At 36.5% G+C, this 20,411-nt stretch overlaps 1 protein-coding gene across 2 annotated transcripts in view; it reads right to left on the bottom strand.

Moving 5' to 3' along the window:
- Nucleotides 1-20,411, bottom strand: part of DPP4 (dipeptidyl peptidase 4) — an 82,498-nt gene that overhangs the window by 11,208 nt on the left and 50,879 nt on the right. For both annotated transcript variants that reach the window (XM_002749392.6, XM_017973435.4), the window contains exons 12-23: nucleotides 19,260-19,304; nucleotides 17,071-17,178; nucleotides 16,742-16,809; nucleotides 15,739-15,792; nucleotides 15,247-15,368; nucleotides 13,619-13,666; nucleotides 13,282-13,380; nucleotides 10,881-10,950; nucleotides 8,302-8,496; nucleotides 5,769-5,823; nucleotides 5,089-5,188; nucleotides 2,258-2,322 (exon numbers count right to left, since the gene is read on the bottom strand). In XM_002749392.6, coding sequence (XP_002749438.1) covers nucleotides 2,258-2,322; nucleotides 5,089-5,188; nucleotides 5,769-5,823; nucleotides 8,302-8,496; nucleotides 10,881-10,950; nucleotides 13,282-13,380; nucleotides 13,619-13,666; nucleotides 15,247-15,368; nucleotides 15,739-15,792; nucleotides 16,742-16,809; nucleotides 17,071-17,178; nucleotides 19,260-19,304 — 1,029 coding nt within the window. The remainder of the gene's footprint in view (nucleotides 1-2,257; nucleotides 2,323-5,088; nucleotides 5,189-5,768; nucleotides 5,824-8,301; nucleotides 8,497-10,880; nucleotides 10,951-13,281; nucleotides 13,381-13,618; nucleotides 13,667-15,246; nucleotides 15,369-15,738; nucleotides 15,793-16,741; nucleotides 16,810-17,070; nucleotides 17,179-19,259; nucleotides 19,305-20,411) is intronic.

Below are 20,411 nucleotides of genomic sequence, written 5' to 3'. Positions count from 1 at the left end.
TTCTTTGAGTAAGTAGGGTAGGTACCATGAACTTCCTTAGATGGCAGGGTCTGGGCTTGTTTCAGACTCAACTTTTTGGAATATAATTTTGTAAATGAACACTTTGGAGTCATCATCCACCGTGTTCAAGTGAGGGATTGGGACCCTAGGCAGTTACACCTCTGATGTTTTAGGAACTTTCAGTAGTTTGGGATATCTAAGAAAGCTCTTTGGCAATCAAATTTAAGTATTCTGCTTGGGTATTTAACAACAAAATTTGAACTGGAAAATGAAGGCAGTGATGGAGAAATTCTTGTGTAACAATGTTTCCCTTCAGAAAGCTTTTAAGTTAAATCAGGAAAGGTTTGGGGGTTTATACTTCTTAAAGGAGAAGGCAAAGAATACAACATTAAATAGCTTGTACACCTTGAATAGCTAACAGTACTGAAGATGGGAAAATTCAGCACAAGATAACTATCAGTTCAAGGTAGAATAAAATGAGAATTCAGAGATATACAAGGAAAATATGGGATTCAAAAGGGGAAGCAACTCCACTGAGAGGGCTGTGTAAGTTTCTGAATGGGTGGAGTTGGAGGGGAAATTAACACTCTAGGTGAAATGAGCAGAGGGCAAAGGCACAAAAGGGAAAGCCACAGAAACATTCAGAGAACAGCAAGCATTCCAGAGGAAGTAGACTACTGTAGGAAGGGTGCTGAACACCTGGGTGAAGAGTGAAGACTGGGCTTAGTTCAGTACACAAGAAGGAACCATGAACATGTTGTGGGTGGGAGTTAATCTCCCTGCTCTGTTGCGCAATAGACTGGAGTGTGAGAAGACAAGATAAGAGAAGACGGATTGGGTTATTGTTATAAAAGAACATAGGTTATGTGACAATAGCAACATGGTTATGAAAAAGGAAATGAGTGTCTAAAGCAGCTTATGGGAGATGGAGGAGAAAGAATGAGAAGAATTGAGCCCTAAGTATCACCCTTAGCAGAAATGGGGACAATCTAATTATGGGACTGTTTTGTAGAGGTAGATGATTTGTGCCTCTCACTTTGCAGATTGTTACTTTTCTATCTTGACTGATAAACAGACATGAAAACAGTCATACAGGCACTAACACAAAAACATTGGCATCACAGCTCCCTGCACCCACACCCACACACACCTTACTCATTAAGCTGGAAGTAATTGGTAAAAGTAAATTGTCTACACTTATCTTGCAAAACTAGGAGTTTATTGTGTTTTGATCAGATGACTGCAGCATTCATAGTCATAGTGATGACTTCTTACAAAAACATACAGATATTTGCTCAGAGCAATGTATTAATATGAAGTCATGCCACAGATGAGAAGAAATTGTGTTCTTAAATTATTTTTATTGTTTTTCTTCCTCTTTAATTCACCATCTTGGGAATAATTGTGAACATTCTTTAGAAAATGTAAACATCAGAAATGATTTACCTTGTCTGCTGTAAGTTTCAGGGTTTTTTAAACATTTTTTCCAACTAACATGACAAACAGAATCAGCAAAGTTTTGGAAGGATCAAAGTACCAGAAGGGTCCCTAGTACTTACGCTAGCACTTCCAGCTGCATCAATGTGGCACCAAAGACAATGCTCTGGCTTTGCCGTGGCATCCACACTAGCACATGGGGGCTGTCAATGATAGTTGCACCCACACCATATTTTAAATGCTATAGCCCATCTGCAGAGCAACCTGCCCACTGGTTCTCCCATCAGGCAACCAGCCTGTTGGATGCTATTCAGTGATTTAGGTTTAGGGCTTTTTAAGGGTACTGCCCAACTGTACCTACCTCTCACCTGCTTTACTCAAATCTTGTGTGAAAAAAACTGTACATAATTGGCTATGCGTAAGAAAATTATTGTCTCATATATACATATTATGATAATACTGTAAGTAATTTCAATATATAGCTAAAGATTTAGAGAGTCTTCTGGGCTCTAAAGGAATATGTTGAATTTCTAATAGGTTTTCTAAACTGAAATTTTTATAATTAAAGTAATTATCTGATGTTGCTTTGTATTTCTAAATGAATGCATATTGTGACCTATATAGCATACGATAAAGGCTGTAATTATGCAGAATATAGTAGGGGAAGCTATTGGAGTATCTCTAAACCACCTGTGTTATTTCTTTTTAACAAGAATTTTGTTGAAAATAAAAATATATTTTTTCTAGAATAGACACTTAAGTAGATTCTTAAGCCGGTTATAAATAGGTTATAAAATAGGTATAGGTCCTCATCTCTTACCCTGTAATGATCAAGGTTGTCTTCTGGAGTTGGGAGACCCATGTAACGTTCTGTGTACACTGAGTCTGTGAAAGAAAAAAAAAAGGAAAAAGTTTAATTCATGCAATAACAACTTTTTTTTCTTTTAATGGGCCACTTAAGTGTTTTCATAAGTCTGAACTCATGTATAGGAATATAGAGTTACTTTCAGAAGTATCTCTATGTGGTTATGAAAAAAGAAAAGAGTGTCTAAAGCCAGCTTATTGAGGTAATTTTTTACTTGGCTTGCTAATACAGCCAGAGATGCTCATTCCCAGATCCCTGCATACCATTCCACACTCAGTCCTAACCCATTTTCAATTTCCCCTTACGATGGTGCAAAGGGAGATCAAACCAGATGATCTAAAATCCAATCAATAAACCACCTGCAGAAAGGTCAAATGTAAAGTGCTCAGGGGTAAGGGATCTTTATATTATTATATGACCCTATAAAAAAATTTTAGTAAGTCACTTAATGTCACAATTGTGTTAAAATATTTTGGTTATTATAAGTATATGCCCTGATTTATGATAATCTATTTTCTTTTGGAGACCCCTAACAATGTTTAATTACTAGTTGCTTATTTAGATTATATTTTATTTTGGGGGTCAGGCTATGATTCATTATAATAAAAAGAAATAATTCAGTTATTTATTTGCTGTATATTCCCATATTGGCTCAGCTACTCCATTATAATGCAAGTTTAACATTTGTTTTCTCTCATTTTGTGGTAAAGCCTCAATTTTTGTGGTCTAACAGTTGAGCATTGTGAAACAGATTACATTAATATCTGTCTGCTGAAATGACATAAGCTCTTTTATCTATAAATACGGTTGAAAAACAGGTTGCATAATTGGTTTGGTTATTTTGGATCGTTAAACATTTTGCCTGATTTAAAAAAATTAAATGATACATTTTATATATATTTGGCCTAAAATATCAGCAAGAAAATTTATTGTGGCCAAATTGCAATAAAACTTTAAAAATCTGACATCACTGCTTTGAAAACTGCCTCCTTAAGTGACCAGATTACAGTTAAAATGTCTAAGAATTTTATCTTACTACTGTACTATACAGGTTAATGGCTTGAATTTCGCTATAACTTTACAAGTATTTCAAAACTGATTTCATTAATTTAAAAAATGGATATATTATCTAAACTCAACATTCTAACACGTTTTCAATGACTGGTACTGTAGATTAGAAGCTACACTAATGAGTGTTAGTTGCTCCATATGTATACTTTAAGTAATTTCTATGAAAATCAAAATGTTTTCCTCCAAAATTTCCTCCAGTGATATTTTATCATTTGATTAATATGAATGCTGACTATACATAATTTCATATACATAAAGGACACTAATATAAAAACAGAATATTTTAAATGGCCATTTATATTTTAAATTTTATATTTAAATTTTATATTTTAAATGGCCATTTAAAATATGTTTTTCATAAAATGCTCATATCTTTTTTAACTTTAGCATTGAAATATTAATAACTGAGGTAGTACGTTAGATGGGGAAAAAATGGCCTTTAAGAGCAAAGCACATTTTCCCCAAGTAGTTGCAGACTTCAATTCTGCTTGTCATAGAGCTCAATACTCCTTTCTTATTTATGCTAACCAGGTTTACATATATAAGAAGATCTGAAATTTTAAAAATAACATTTAAAAAGTATTATGTATAACTGCATAATGCAATTGTAAACTTTTAAAAAATATGCCTTCAAACACCACTTACATATTTCTTTTGTCCTATCTTTAGGTAAAATTGTTTAAATTTACAGGGAGAACTCTATAAAATTTCTATGTATTAGGTTGGACTATATACATTAAATGAAGTTTTCTTCTCATATAGTTTTTAACTTACAAAGATTTACTCCTTTATTTTATTGACCACCAGAGGTCTCCAAAAACAAGCATCCAACAGAACAATTAATATCAAACAGATAAATAATATGAAAACAAATTCATTGTGTGTAGATCAAATCATAACTATGCCCTCCAATTTTCTTAACAGAAAGATAGAAATGTATTTTTACGTTGGTTTATCTTGACTGGGAGAGACTTTAAAAGAGTCTTTTCCTCTGGGTACTACCATATTTCTGGATATAAAATATTTAATGAGCTATTCATTTTCAACCATTCTTTTCTTACACTAGACAGAAGACTTGAGATGAGGTGCAGGAAAATCACCCATCTCCTTCCTTACACCTCCAACTCTTCCCTCCTCCCTCGTCTTCCATTACTTTCTCCCTCCCCTTTGAGAATTGTAGTCTTAAAAATGTATGATGTCTTGTAGAATAATATTCTCTCTATAACAAAGAGCATATTCTAGAGTAGCTTTCACCTATTAAGAGATAGTGAAAAAAAAAAAAAAACCCAATGGGCATTTCCACTGTTTCTCCTCTCCTCTTCTCATCCAAAGCCCTAATCTTATAATTGACGTTTAATTGAAGATAAAGAGATACACACTTCTCTCACTCTGCTAGTATGTGAAACCCAAGAATCAAATTAAAGTAAAGATAAGGAATGATTTATCTGTAGAAATGTGGCATTGGGGCTGTTTTGAAATTTGGAAGACAAAATTTGTTGATAAGAAATCAAATGTGTAATAAAATATACCACCCAGCCTTGCACAATAGCAGAATAAATGAGATCATCTTATTATAGTTATCCAAAAAGAACCTCTAAGATGAATCAGCCTATTATTCGCTGTAAAAACACTGAAACTCAGAAAGGAATGGCTTTGTTACTGGCATTTTAAGGTCAACACTTTGTATCTCTTTGTACCTGACAGCAATTACATACCATAGTACTCCCACCGGGATACAGGCGCCACGGCTATTCCACACTTGAACACGCCGCTTCCCGATCCCAGGACCATTGAGGTTACGTACCCTCCATATGACTAAGGAATGGAAACAGTTATTTTTATGGAGGTAAAAGAATAAGGACATATGGTAAGCGAGTCGCAGTTTCCACATTTCTCACATCTTTATATACTGTGCCTCTTTAGAGATAAAAAGCATGGTATAGGAGGTTTAAATTGGCCTTAATTGGACAGTATCTTTAAAGACTACACTGTCAGAGCCCTGATCTCTTTCTTGGTAGGTATAAGGGGAAAACGTATGGAAAATTTGCTGACCCTAGTGCCCGGATGGTCCCAATGACAGAAGATTTAAAAACAATAACACAAAATTTTTACTGACTAATGCATAAGAAAAAGTCTCCTTCCTCCCTTCTCTTCCATCTTCTTTCCCTCTTTCACTCCTTCCTTCTTGTTCTTTTTACTTCACCTCCCTCCCTCATCATAATTAACAAAGGTGTAAGCCTTGCTTAGTGGAGATTCTGCAGGGTTACTGCCTGGAGACCTAAGACTTGACAGATGCAATTTTCATCTCCATATATTTATATACAAAAGATAAATTAACCTGTTCTGAGTGATATTCACTAAAGAATGCAAACAGATTCATCAGTCAGCTACTCACCCAGCCCCAAACTGCAATTCGTTTGTCATCCACAAATCCCATTTTTGAAAATTGTCTAAAACACATGGAAAAGTCCACAATCAGTACTGCATTGTGTATAGAAAACTAAGATAAGGCACAAATGTGAACTCCTGCCATTTGTTCTCTCCTTCGTTCTATTAGAGACTAAGAATTGCTGCCAGCAGTCAACTAAACACCTGAGATAAATATCTATCATTTTAACTTAAGATCCAGGTGAACAAGGTTTGCTTTTGCTGGAATTCATAAAAATTGTGTGTGTGTGTGTGTGTGTGTGTGTGTGTGTGTGTGTGTATGATTCACAGAAAACAAATCCTGGCAGTTTTTTTCACAGCTTCATATAAAAATTTGCAGCCCAGATGCACTTTTCTTTACATAATTGAATTTAAATCTCTCCAGATGTTTTTCAGTTTGAGAGTCTGCCCCTGCAATGAAGAAAGATAAGGGCATGAAAAACTTCTGAGTAGGGCTTAGGAATGACTCTGGGCCCCCTACCTGAGAACTTAAACCCCATTCTCTAAATAAATCCCTTCTTATGCTGGATGTTGATTAGTTAGCTCAGCACCATGCACTCAAAAGAAATAAATTTTTCCTTGATGCATTAAGAAATCTTTTTTGCCACTAAACTGTGTTCAGAATTGGAATCCAGGTAAAGAAATAAGAAAAATGTTTTATGCACCTATTTCTTAATCTTAGCCTGACATCAATAGAAAATATTTTTATTTAAAAATACCTGGCAAATGGAACTCAACTTTTTAGCATTGTGGTGGGGACCTTTGCATTAACCTATCTTGACTTTGAAAGTTTTTGCATTTTCACTTAATGATATATGTCCTAAGTTAAGCAATGTTAGAAAAAAAATAAAATAGCTTTCAACTCATTATTTTTTCCATGTCAACTTTTTAAAATTGAAAGAGGCAGACATACAGCAACGTGTACCAGATCATTCCTGTATAACCTGAGCAACCCTTACAAAGTGAATGTATCCTTGAAATCATGGCCTGTGCATAAAATTAGAAGCATCTAAAGCATTTGCCTCTTTGCAAAGGGACAAAAGGAAATGTTTTTCTTTTATTGGATTCTATAACAATTTCACCTGAACTTTTGCCTGGTTTTTATCTTTATATAAACTGGATCTTGTAGGATGTACACTTTCGTGTCTGGCTTCTTTCATGCAACAGTATGTGAGATTCATCCATTTTGTTATGCTTAGTTCTTTTTAGGTGCTGCAATAGTGTATTCTATTGTATAAACATACTGTCTTTTATTACTTATTTAACTGGGGTTGTATATAGCAGCTACCCAATTCTGTAATTTTAGGGCTTTTGTTGATCAGATTTGACAGCCCCTGAAAACTATGCCCTCTCTCACAGAGAAGCAATCTGGATAGATAAAACTTTATTTTTAAAATATCAAAGCCTCACTCTTGAACAAATGAATCCCCTGTTTATTCTACATCTCTATTTTCTAGTTGTTAAGAAAAATAGCTAATCATTAACTTTAGTAAAAGAGAATTTCATTCACTCAGGAATCCTTAATAAATTGTCATCTTCTCCTCTCTCCATCTATTTAATCATTCACGGATCCTCCTGCATTTCCTAGTCTGTGATTTCTTAACATTATTTTAAACCACCCTCCCTATTATGCTTCCCCAGACACTCAGGCTGTTGGTTACAGAAACTCAAAGTTACATTTCCCATATACCAGTTGAATGTAATTAAATATAAGAGTTGGAATGAGACTAGATTCAAATCCAGATTCACCTTGGCAAGTTACCTAACCTAATAATCTCCCTTTCTTTACTTGAAAGATGGGGTAAGAACACCCACCTCTCAGAGCTTCAGTGACAATGCCTGCAGGGAAAGCACTTCCCATGTTACATGCATCTCATGAGTAACCATTATTCATGGTTAACATCTCTTGAGCCAGATCACATCTATTTCAAGTCCCATAAGTGAAGAGGACAAGAATGAGATGTGATTCATACTTAGCAGAGACCTTTTAAGTGGGACTGATGATGGTTGTGCTCCACAATTTTCCCAAAATAGCAGTCATTCTCATCCAGCCTGTAGGAGCTACTCAGGACTTCACAGATGTCACCGCCTATGATGTAAATGTACACTGAAGTCCTCTCTTTTTCCTTGACTGTGAAGCAATGGCCTTGGCTTGTTTAGTCAGATGTTTACTAGGGTACATTTATCCCTCAGTTTGTCCCCGAGTCTGATGAATTTTGACTTTCTGTTCTTAGAAGGTGGTAGGATATATGCCAACTCCATTTCTAGAGTCACATACAGAGAGAAATTTGGGAAATGCTTTTTTTTTAACTTAATATAAATCTATAATGTAATATTTTTTTCTACACATAACATCTTCACTAAAACCTACCGTAAGGATAAAGATTACAAATTCACCCCAGAACACTTTAAATTATTTACACTTTACATCTTTAAAATGGAAATTTTAAAGGGCAATTTTAAAATCAGATGACCTTTGACTTCATCTCCTAGTCACTCACCTGGCTGCTTCAATTTGATCTTCAACTTCAAATGTTCCCAGTCTTCTGTTGATTGCATGCATGATCTTATCTCCTTGGTAACCACTTCCTCTGCCATCAAAGCTAGCTACTATAATGTTTTCTGTGCTTGCAAGGTAAGTGGCCCAGTTGAGTCTGAAGATAGCGTCTGCTTTTTGACTACACGGGCCTGCATACCTACGAAAAATCCCAAATTGTTAGCTTTCATGGTTTTCCTGAAACAAATGAAGAATGCTTACATTTCTCTTCCCTGTGGACAAGAAGTGTGCATCCTTCCCAATCATGAGGCTTAAACTGTGCCAGCTTCTGGAGTGTCCAGAATAGGTCCTATAAAACTTAGCAACGCAACTATCATGGTTGCATATTTCCTTCAAAGATACTTGTCAGTTTTGTCTTTGAAGATGGTTATTAAACACAGACTTCATAAGCCAACATTTTTAAAGAATTTTGTAATATTGGAAATCAAATAAATAATTTCTCTAATAGTTAAGAGAGGGAGCTGTTATAAAAAAAAATGATAGTGACAACAATAAATGCAGCTTTGGATAGCTTTCCCTCTCAGCTTACAAACACTCTTGGACTACAAGTTTATTTCCTTCCTTAAGGAATTTCACTCCTGCATTATATGCTTTGCATTTCCATAGTACCCAGTGCAGTCTTGCTCAGAATGACTGTAAATCATTGTGGAATGAACAGCAGTATGAATGAATGCTAATATTTAAAACTTCAGAGGAAGAAACAGGTTGCACTGGAAAATGGGCATGTTGTTGGGCATTCTACTTACCAATAAGTTTTATTCCCCTCTATCTGCTTCTTCACAGGCTACCATCTACTCTACCCAGAGCTGTATGCACAATTGCTGTAAAGCTCTATAAAGCGCTCTCATTTCTGCTTGCTAATCAAGAGGTGCTCCTTATAGCTCATTTCAATTCATTTAAATATGTCATCTTTGCACTATCTACACAACTCTTGGACATGGATAGTCTCCAATAACTTACTCCCTCCCCACCCCGTCTCTCCTCTCATCTGCTCACTGTCCCCAACACAGGATAGGACAAGTCCTTCTTACATGGCTTTGCTAATGTTTTCCTTCTACTTAGGGATTTCAGTCAAAAGAACCTTAGTTTTAAACAAAATACTATAACATTCTAACTTTAAACAGGAAAATACATTCACACATTTCTTGGGCAAGCCCATATATTTTCACAATATGTGAAATGTCTTGCTCCTCTCAATTATATTACATTTGGTAGATTAAGAGCTTGCCTTAATATTAAGTATATATCAAGTTCCCTAATGCCAAGATTAAACAAGATTATTTTTCAAAATAGAAAAAAAATTAGAACTCAAAAGACAGGAAGAAGAAAATAACTGAACAGAAATATGGGTTAAATTTATCATTTTTTAAAACCTTTTCTAATGGAGAAGGAATTATTGCGGGGGGAGTCAAAGAAGATAAAATATCACTCTTTTCTAAAGGATGCTTTTTTAGCATTGGAACCAAAGCCTGAAACAAATTAGTGTCACAAATGAATTGACTTCATTTGCTACAATTATTCTACTTGAAAAGAAATTAGATAGCACATCTGGAATTTTAAAATATCTATCGTTTTCTTTCTTTGTGCTTTCATGTTTTGTTTTCATGGAACTGTGAATATAGAGGATCCAAACTGTGTCTGATACTAATATCTGTATCCTCCTTTCCTCCCCCCGCTTCTTTTTTCTTTTGCCAGTAACAACAGAGAAATTATGTCCCTGAGCTTCAGTGTCTTTTCTGTATAATGGGACAACAGAACTTACTACATGGGTTTGCTGTGTGAATAAACTAAGGCAAACTATGGTAAGCAGCTGGTATTCGGCAGGCTGCTGCACACATGTTGGTTCATTTTGTTTTAACTATAGGAAATGATACAAGCCAGGACAGGAAGAGCGTGACATTATGGCATCATGGGTGACTCTTGGGCAATTTTGGAAGGATTCAAGTAGGGTGTATTACTAATCATTATAAAAAATACTTTACAAAGCTGTCATATTTAGAATTTATAAGAGTTCACATTCAATGTTCAAAGACGTGTGATTTCATAACTTTCTCAAAGACTTGAAGTTTTTATAATGAACACTCTCCTCTATCACTTCCCTTCACCAAAAAGGGGAATAGAAAATAGCTGGTGATAATATTTCAGGAACTAAAGGAAGAGAAACATGAGCCAGCCAGTGGGAGCGAGGGTAAGAGGACTGTCAAGGCTGTTAATACCCATTTCTTGCTTGCTAAAATGTCCAGACTTAAGAATTTCTTTGGAATTCCCCTGGAGTTCAGAAAAGCAAAACAATAGAAAGCCTACATGCCGTTATGACAGAAAAGGAGTGTCTTTTTCTCTATTAAGAAGATGTGAGAAAACACAGGTTGGGGTTTGTGGCTGTAAAGTGAAAGGAAGAAATAGTAAACAGTGATTCAGGAAGAGGGAAAGGATGCATTTGGCTCCATTTTTCAGTAAGCTGCACTGAGAAAAGTACATATGATTCCAATAGTTCTAAATTGCTCCCTTCTCTTGAATACTTACACATCTAATAGTAGAGGATATTTCTTGGATTTATCAAAATGGGGAGGCAAGATCATCTGATACCAAAATTCTAAACGAACAGAAAGATTAATTAGTGAGTTAAGAAAAATTATTAGCACAAGATTTTGTTCCTTATCCCTGTCCGTAGCAAGTGATTTCTAGAGTTTTAACAATTTGTTAAATGAGAGTAGAAAAAGAAAATGAACTGCTTGGATTCTGCACATTTTTAAGATATAACAACATTTTCTTTCAGGTTAAAATACTAGTTAATGTTAAAACATAAAGTTGTTTCTAATGTATCTATTAAATACATTGGTGCCTAGTAAAATAAAAGTGCATCTTAGAATTTCTAATGTTTTGTTTTTATGATTCTGTTCTTTGGCATCCGATCTACTTATCTAGTTTGTTTATGGCTTATGTTCTAAGTTTTCCTCCAAAATGTTTTCCTCTTCTTGAATTTTCTTGAAGCTGTTTAGGATTTTTAGTTGGCCCCAGATCTATTTTAGAATTCTGATTTAATAACATTTTTGTAATTCTTATTGCCATCCCAGACCGCAAAGCTGAGTTCCCATTTTCAGCTCTGTGTTTCACAGAATGAGATCGGGTTTATATGGAGCAAACTGTTGCGTACATTCTGTATGATCTCCCACGGATCTGTTTCATTCTCTGCGCTTGATTTAACATCAGTTTAATAAATTTGTCCCTAAATAATGAGTCAGTTTCCTTTACTCCCAAATAAAAGATGAGTTATACTACTAGATCTATAAAAAAGAGTTTTTCCACATTTAAATAAGATTATTCCAGATTCAGTAGATTTAAATTGTAGGAAAAAAAAAAATCCTTATCTCTAGAGCTATTTTTTTCCTGACATTTATCTTCCTTTTTGTTTATGTTTGTTACAATTATTTTACTTGAAAATAAAAGAAAGATTTGAGAGGAAAATTTATACATAGATTTTTCTTCAATTTATATTTTGCTGACTACTGTTATGCCTTCTGATTGAATGTGCTTGTAAGAGCAAAATTTAAGTCTCTATTATAATTTCAATAAAATACCAAACTATCAGTTGACCACGACATTTTTAATGAATATGTGAAACCCATCATTTGATCTCTGCTTTGTTTGAATTGGCATTAGTTGATGGGAAGGTGTTTCAGTCCCACTTTTTTGGAGATGCACAGTCTTCTATTTGGGGTGTTCTTTCTTTTCTCAGAGTCCTGCCTTCCCAGCTCCCTCCTCCCCGACCCACCATTCATGCCTCATTTCTGTAGTTTGAATGTTGATAACCACCTCCCAATAAGTCGTCTCCACCCCCATAGCTTCATCTGACATCCTGTATTAAGTCATCCATCTACTCATGTGGCTTCCCTGACCCTAAAACCTACAGGGGCTCCCTGGTGTTCACAACTGAAACAGAATGTCACAGCTCAGTATTCAGTGCTTTCTGTACCAGGCTGTAAACGTTAGCTCTGGAACACTCTAAGCTGTTACCACTTACATGCGGCTCAAGGGTCAGTAGCACTAGCATTACCTAGAAGCTTATTACAAATGCAGAATCCTGGACCTTTCCTGACTTGCTGGGTCAGAATGTGCATGTTAACAAGGTCCCAGGTGACTCACATGCACATTCAGTTTGAGTAGCACTGCTCTAAACTGTTCTTCATGAGGATGCTATACTTTCCTGTGCTTTTCCTGATATTTAAAATTAGATGTGTTGAAGCTTTTCTATTATCCTAAACTTTTTTAAAAGCCTAAAATGAATCAATCCTAATATAATAGATTCCTCCCTCCCCTATAGGCTGTTAGCCTTTAGTGGAAAAAAAAAATAAAGAAAAACAAACAATAAATAAGATTTTTTCTACTCAAAGAAACCCATTGTTCTTACTGGTCTTTGAATATAATCCATAATTACACAACCAGGCCAGGGACCACACTATGGGATGTCAGGAGGGTTTGGAAAAATTCAAAATTTCTCTCCTGAGACTGAAGTTTTAACATTTTATAGCCAACATGAATTGTTTTATACAACTTTCTCAGATATCCTTGCTTTCTTTGGGTTAAAGGTGAAATACATTAGGATATCATTAAGTTAAACACAATTAACACTAATAGAATAGAATCACTAATGTGATAAAACTGAACTAGCAATACAGCATGTTCTCCAAATCCCTTCCCTTTTGACAGAAGAAGTTTTATGCAGAATGGTATTGTATTTTAAGACAAAAGGATGTATCACTAGTGGTTCTTGTGACAAAACATTTCATGGAGAAGTAACCTTCTAAATTAGATTTATATATAATATAAAATATATATTTTCAGATCAAATTACTATATTTAGTTAGAGCGCATTGGTGTTTCCATGAAAATTATTATTCATGTAAGTTAAAGGAATTTAACTTACTTGTTTCATTCAAAATAACGAAGTCCAGCTTTTTGGAGGGCATCTGGACATTCTGCAGCATTTTATCCAAAGCTGAATTATCTTCCAGGACTCTCAGCTCTAAAGAAATATAGGAGACAGCAGACAGTCCTTGCAATGTGAAAAATGTGGATTATGCAGTACAATAATGAGCAAACACGAAACTCACTGATCAGACTACACATACTTCAGTTTATAAGGCTTGTGGTCTACTCATTGTCAAGACACAAAGCCAAAGAAAATCACACAATGCTAAGTACATGTTGGTCTTATTAACACTTTCTTAAAAACAAATGAAGAGTAAAATATGAGAAAATACCTTTATCACTCGTGCTGCTGTGTAGAGTATAAAGGGGCAGACCAGGACCTGTTAACACAATCAGGGGGAAATTGTTTTAGATGAATATTTTTTTAGAAAAGATAGTCTACATGACTTTTCAAAAATATCATTTTCTATCATTTAACTTTGATAGAACATATAAACATTATAATGGATAAGAAGTTTAATAAATGTTAGCTGTTTCTCCTTCCCCCTTCCTTAAAATAGTTGCAACTTGAGTGTAAGAGGTGTTACTGGAAAGGCACAGGGCTCAGTAGAATAAAGTGGGAAATGAAACTGTGCCCTGCTGGGCCCTTGGGCACATTATCATCTCAGCCTAATATACTCATCTGCAAGGGAGAATGTGAGCTGTTATTCTTCTTCACTCTAAAGCTGTGATCTCAGGATAACCACAGGGTTTTTCAGGCCCTGCTCAGGTGGGCTGCAGAGCCCTGGAGTCAGCCTCCCTAGGGAGGGGCGGGTTCCCCCCCCCCCCGCTACCCCCACTCCCAAGGAGTCCCAGAGCCAGGCAGCACATCTGCACAGTGCCTGACTTGGATAAGCAATTTCTTTCTGGCATGCAAAAGTGTTTTTCTCACAAGCCCATATCGTCACTATTTATCCCAACTGTGGTAGTTGCGGAGTGGAAGGTAATGTATAGAAAAGCTATTTTGTGAGCTCTTTAATTTCATGCATTTGGATGATAATATTAATTTTTATACTGAATCAGAACCACAGTGAAGGTACTATACAGACCTGGGGATGGATTCTGGCTTTACTGTCTGTATAACTTAGGACAACATAGCTGTGCTTTGATTTCCTCACATATAAAATGAGGATAATAATATCTGCTTGATAGAGCTTTCTTAAAGATTAAACAAGATCATGAATATAAAGCTTTTAGCACAGTGCTTAGAATAGAACACATGCCCAAGGAATAATTACTAAAAACAGTCATAGTAAAGAACCATAAAGGAAAGCATAATAATAAAATATACTAGTGAGGGAAGACTCAGGTAATTGGTTTGAAAACACTATTTATTTGTGCTATTGAGAGTTCTTTTCAGAATATCAAGATCCTTTCTCCAATTTTGAGAAGTAACCTCACATACTGTTTAAAAGGGAGGGCTCAGGAGGCAGAGGCCTGTTTTAAGTCCTGTCATGCCTGTAACTCACTGTGTGACCACCTGTGTAAGTCACTTGGCCACTCCTTGCCAGGGTTTCTTCATTTATAATAAATAATAGCAATAGCAACAGCAGAAGATGGAGCGGTGAGTATGTTGGGTGACATGCACCAGCTACATATATTTTTCTCATTGAAAGGGATGAGTGCATAAAATAATCATTTAACCCCCCCCCATTATGTATGTATTTAAGGCTGAAGTGCTTCTGTAATACACAAGGGTGTGTGATTGTGCATGAGTGTGTGTGTGTTCAGTCTAAAGCAAGCTATGCAAGTCTCTCAGTGAGAAGGGTAAGAAAATATTGTTGAAACTCCCTACTTAACTGTGACTGAAGAGAAGGGGACTTAGGTGATTTCAAGAGCTCCTCAGATTCTAAAGGAACAGAGGGAGCTGCTTTGAAGTAACAGTGGTGACTGCCCTCCCTCCCAGGGAGCTCAGACTTACCGGAACATCTCAGCTGATAATATTTTGCCTCTTTACTGAATGACACAGAATAGTACTGACATCTTTCCGGATTCAGCTCACAACTAAGGCATGTCACTTTTGTATAGTCACTAAGTTGAATTCTGTAAAACCAACAGTGGAAATTAAGTGCTTGGTGAAAAGATAAGTGAAAGGAAAGAACTGAATAAAGCCTTATTCTAGTTGCAAAGATAGAATGCCAACACAATCTTCAGGCCTCTTTTTTTTTTTAACATGAAATAAATACATGAATTAATAATAACCTCAAACCTCCCATTATTTGGAAATATCACAGAGCATCGAATAAAGCCATTCTCTTTTGTGGACATGCAGATTGACTTACGAAGGAATAAAAAGTGCTCAACAGCAATACCAGTTTAGTATTAGTTAGGACAAGGCAAAAAATAAAAATAGAGTTCAGAAATTGTTCGTCAGCTAAAATGACTCAAGTCAACAACTTGACAGAGCTCTTACTTATAAAGGTTCCTTCCCCCTGGCATTCCTTTATATTCATTACTAATGTAGTATCTGGGAAGAGAAAAAATGAAACATATATTAATTACATTTTTTAAAGAAGTCAGAGGCATTCCACAGCACTCAGACCCCAACCCTGAGTGAGCACCCAGCCCATGCATGGGTGCCTGCCGCCCTCTGCCATCGCTTCCCCATCCCTCACCCTGCAGAAGCCATTTTTCTCCATCCTCTCTACACAGAAAGGTCTTGTTCTTAACAGACTAAAATATGTAAAACCAGGGATTTCTTCCTTAATTAGAGTGAGAAGTAAAAACTCAAAAGAAGGCTTTTGACAGAAAAATAGGACTGGAATGGCTAGCCTGAAGTTTAGACCCCACTCATTGATCTGGATTGCTGTATTTTCTGTCTCATAACATAAGCTACTAGATGGCAGGAGCCCCACGTTCCTGAGAGCAGCAGAGTCACTGCTGAAGAGGGTCTTCAAAAACTGCTTCGTTCAGTGGCAAAATTCCTCCATGATTAGACCAATGAAGAATCATAGAAGTGCCTAAGATTCTAATGAAAAATAACACCCCCTTTTCTACCAACTCATATATGGCAGTTGAAAGCTTCTGCAAAGCTTTCCATTTTGCAAAGAGTAAGACTGGGACAAGGACAGATAAAATTGCCTTTCCAAGCCTTGCAAAAAATCAGTGCAAGCTGAAATTTAACAAAATGCCCCTGATTGCTAGTTCAGCGTTCCACCACATTAAAGTAAAAGAGGATGCAGCTCTTGTAAAGCAGGTAAGAGCGAGAGGTAGAGCTGCCTGGTGGCATGGTATCAAATCTGCTAAGCACATGTGAAAATCATTAAGGCTTCCGTATGTTAAAAAGAAAAAAAGTATTGAACACATTCCAAAAAGACTACTCTTTATCTGTAGGAGATTTTTTTCCCTGCTTCTGGGCAAAGAGGGCATGATTATGACAAGTAGGTTTATATCCTATCGATTGTTACAATACTCACAGATAATCGCTGGTTAGAGCTTCTATCCCGATGACTTCCCAGGTGCCTTTTGTAATAAATGTACAGTCCTGATTTTTTTAAAAAAGAGATTGATTAGAGACTCTTTTTAAAGTGGAGGGTTAAATCATTTATATCAGGAATTCAAATAACCTTAAATTTTCTTGTGGGGTTTCCCCGCCCCATTCCACATTATACAATACACCACTGAGGAGTTTGAATTTGTCTGATTTTTTATACACATTGATCCACTTTACGAAATGATTTCCACTTCAAGTTGGTTTCAGAAAAAAAGGAGGTCAACATGAAATAAATTATGTTATGATACTCACTTTTTTATCTATTTGGAAATAGCAAATGTGTCTGTAACCTTCTTCATTGCTGATGATCTTGTAGAAACTATTACCATCAGAGGTAAAATGAGGTTCTGAAGGCCTAAACTAGAAAATAATAGAGAACCAAAGAACATTAAGGCACAGGGTCTCATCTCACTACCAACTTTAATTTTAGAAAGTCCTCCCCAAAACCTATGCTCAAAAATCCATGCTCCATTTATATGCCAAATGAAAGTAGAGTTTCTCAAAAAGAAGATTCTCTTTCTATAAAATATGAACAAGAGACCATACTCATAGGTAGTTTTTGTGAGCAGTAAATGAGAGAATGCACATAAAGAGGTTTGTAGAAAACAATAAATAGAAGTTGTTGCTGATTTGGAGACATCTTTTCTTTATGGATGATAACTATGACTTCTGACTGCAGGCACCTGGAAAATGGCATTAACCTTTCACTTTGAAGTAGTAAATTTCCTCAGTGTCACAAATGTGCTCTCTCGAAACAGACATAGTATTTTTTATTATTTCAGGTTCGGGTGGTTTATAATTATGGGATATTTTTCTTTCCCATTTTTACACATATTTCTTTTTGAAAGTCAGATTTAGTATTAAACCATTTCTGGACTATATGCCATAAGAAATGTCTGTTTTATACTTCATATAAAAGCATTCATGTAGTTATTTTTATTACAAGCCTTTTCATTTTGTTAAATATGATCAACAATTCACAAAAAATATTTTTATAGAAATATAGAACAAAATTTTCATTTTTTTACAGTTCAATAAAAGATAGTACTCAGAACATAATGCAATTTAGGTAGAAGGGAGTCTATCCCAGCCTGAAAGGAGGACGTTGCTTTACGATTTCGATTTCCTAGCTACATTTGAGAGCAGGTAGGAGATGGTCTTTTAAAATTGTTGGTTCACTTCACCCTCGATGTTTCCTCTCTCATCAGCTCCCATTTTGGGAAGGAAGAAAAATGCTTCCCTCTTCTATTTAGTGATTCAAAGCGAATTCATTTATGGAGCAAGCTGAGGCGTGCGGTATACTTGGTGTTCTCATTACAGAGCTTTGAAACACATTCCCCTCTCTAGACCTGTGTTCACAGCCTTATCTTTTTAATACATTTCCCTGTTTCCCCTGGATGGAGTTGTGCCTAGTAGAAATGTGTGAAAAGTGGCATCTGTCTGGTTAAATACAGAGAGGAAAAAACATATTTTTTTCAAAGAGTCGTGAGGAAGTGTAGCGTGTCTCTTGCCATGGAGGAAACCACTTTTCATGTTGGCAAACCTCTCCCCTCTGCCCAATCAATGCCTGAAGAAAAAGGACGTGTGAATGCTGCCAGAGCTCCAAGCCCAGCTGGAAGGGGTTGTCTTCTTGGACTGAGAACCTCACCTCTGTGACCCAAGAGATGTAAAATCTTTACATTTGGGGGGTCACTTCCTTTCTATCTTAAAAGGAGCTTAATGAAAATGATCGCAAAAATTAAGTGAGATTCATTCCTCATCTACTATGCAAGATGACATGATGACTGGAGTTCCTTCATCAACTCATTACATTCCATGGTCTTGTAGCAATCTGGGTAGTAATTCTGCACAATGTGCATATAACTCAGTGGGACTGAGAAGCATGACGAGTCCCTGAGGGTCACCACAGTTTCCTGTATAAAGCTCTGCATCCAGACACCTAATAAAGCATGAACCCGCAAGTATGATTTTCTCCAAAGAGAGGTGCATAGCAGGCACCGCGTGGTTGCTGCTGAGTTTTTCTGCTGGTTGTAGTCACATCTCCTTAGGCACCTGTGCAGGCTGGACACAGAATCTGTGTTTTCTGCCTTTAAGGCACATAACTTCAAATGTGAGGTCAATGAGCATATTGGACACGTTGGCCGACTTTCAGCAACGGTTGCCCTTTAACTAGCTTGGAGCCACAACTTGCCAGGAGTGCATTGTGTTTTATCGTCTCTGCTTTTGATTTTTTACTTATCCTTTTACTTTTTCCAACTGTGTGTGTTATATATTCTCTACAAAATGATATCTCTTTAGGGCACATTTACATATTTTGAGAAATAGGTTAACTAATATCGCTATTAATAACATATCACTTAGAGCCCTAGTTTTGAATAACTATATATCAAATAGCTGAGTAGCTGACTCATCCATAAAACCCCACAACTCATAACACTTACTCTTCCAATCCAGCCAGTAGTACTCATTTCAATGTGTTGCCATGCCTAGAAAGGGAAAGATACAATAACAACATTTCAAAGAGAAGTAAGATGAAATCTGTAGCCATAATTGTGGTAATATAAATAGAGCTATACTTATAATAATTGGAAACTCTCTCCATGTATATATTTTGATTTATGTTAGTATCTTTCAAGTCACTACATTAGATCATTTGCCTCTCTTGCCTAAAGTTCTAGCCTGGGTCATTTTGGAAGCTCCACTCGTGTTTTAAATCCAGCATGTACAATACTAAAGGGAATTTCATTTGTTTTCCTCTGTCCTACCAGTCTGTTCTACTCCTTCCTTCTTCTTCTAGTTAGTGGCACCTGCCTGCTCACCCAAGCCAGAGATGTAGGATTCCTGCCCTCCTCATAGTCACCTCCTTCAGCTCTTGTCACCTAGTTCTTTGACTTCTCTGTCCTTTTCTACTGCTAAGGACTTTGTTCATGTCCTCAGCAGGTTGCCCTGGGTCTGTTGCCAGAATCTCCTTGGAGATCCTGCTCTCTTCTCTGTTGACCTTAGTTAGCAATAGATACGTCTGTCTCATTGTGATACTCCTTGTCTAAAACCTTGAAACAATTCCCCATTTCTTACGAGGTAAGTCCAAACTCCCAGAATGGCACCTGAGCCTTCATCTATATCCCCAGCCTCAGTACTCCCCACTGTGCCTCTCCCCCAGTCCCTAGTCCCTGAATGCTCCAAGCTATTCACATTCGATGCCTTTGCACAGCCCTCTGCTTATACAGCCTTTTGCCCTTATCTGCTCAGCATATGGCAACTTATTATCCCAGGCTACTCTATAGCTCACCTATGTCATTCCCTTCTCACTCTGCCTGCCCTCAGCAGCGCTGATCATCATCTTTTGCCCTGTTTCCTCTGTACCTTGGTTGAACCCTTTTTATGGCACAAACTTGATATTATGAGGATTTCATTGGCAGCAAGCAAAGAGCTTGAGTTTTGCAGTTTAAATTCTGACTATGCCCTGTGACCTGAGCCAGCTCTTTAAACATTGATCCTCAGCTTCCACAGTGCCTGGCATACTATAAGTGGTAGTTCTTATTATTTATTTTGATAACATTCCAAACTAGAACAGAAACATTTTGGGGGCAGGC

The sequence above is a fragment of the Callithrix jacchus genome, chromosome 6, assembly GCF_049354715.1.
Source record: "Callithrix jacchus isolate 240 chromosome 6, calJac240_pri, whole genome shotgun sequence".
Classification (NCBI taxonomy): domain Eukaryota; kingdom Metazoa; phylum Chordata; class Mammalia; order Primates; family Cebidae; genus Callithrix; species Callithrix jacchus.
The sequence above is the reverse complement of the archived record's forward strand: the minus strand, read 5'-3'. Positions and strand labels throughout refer to the sequence as shown.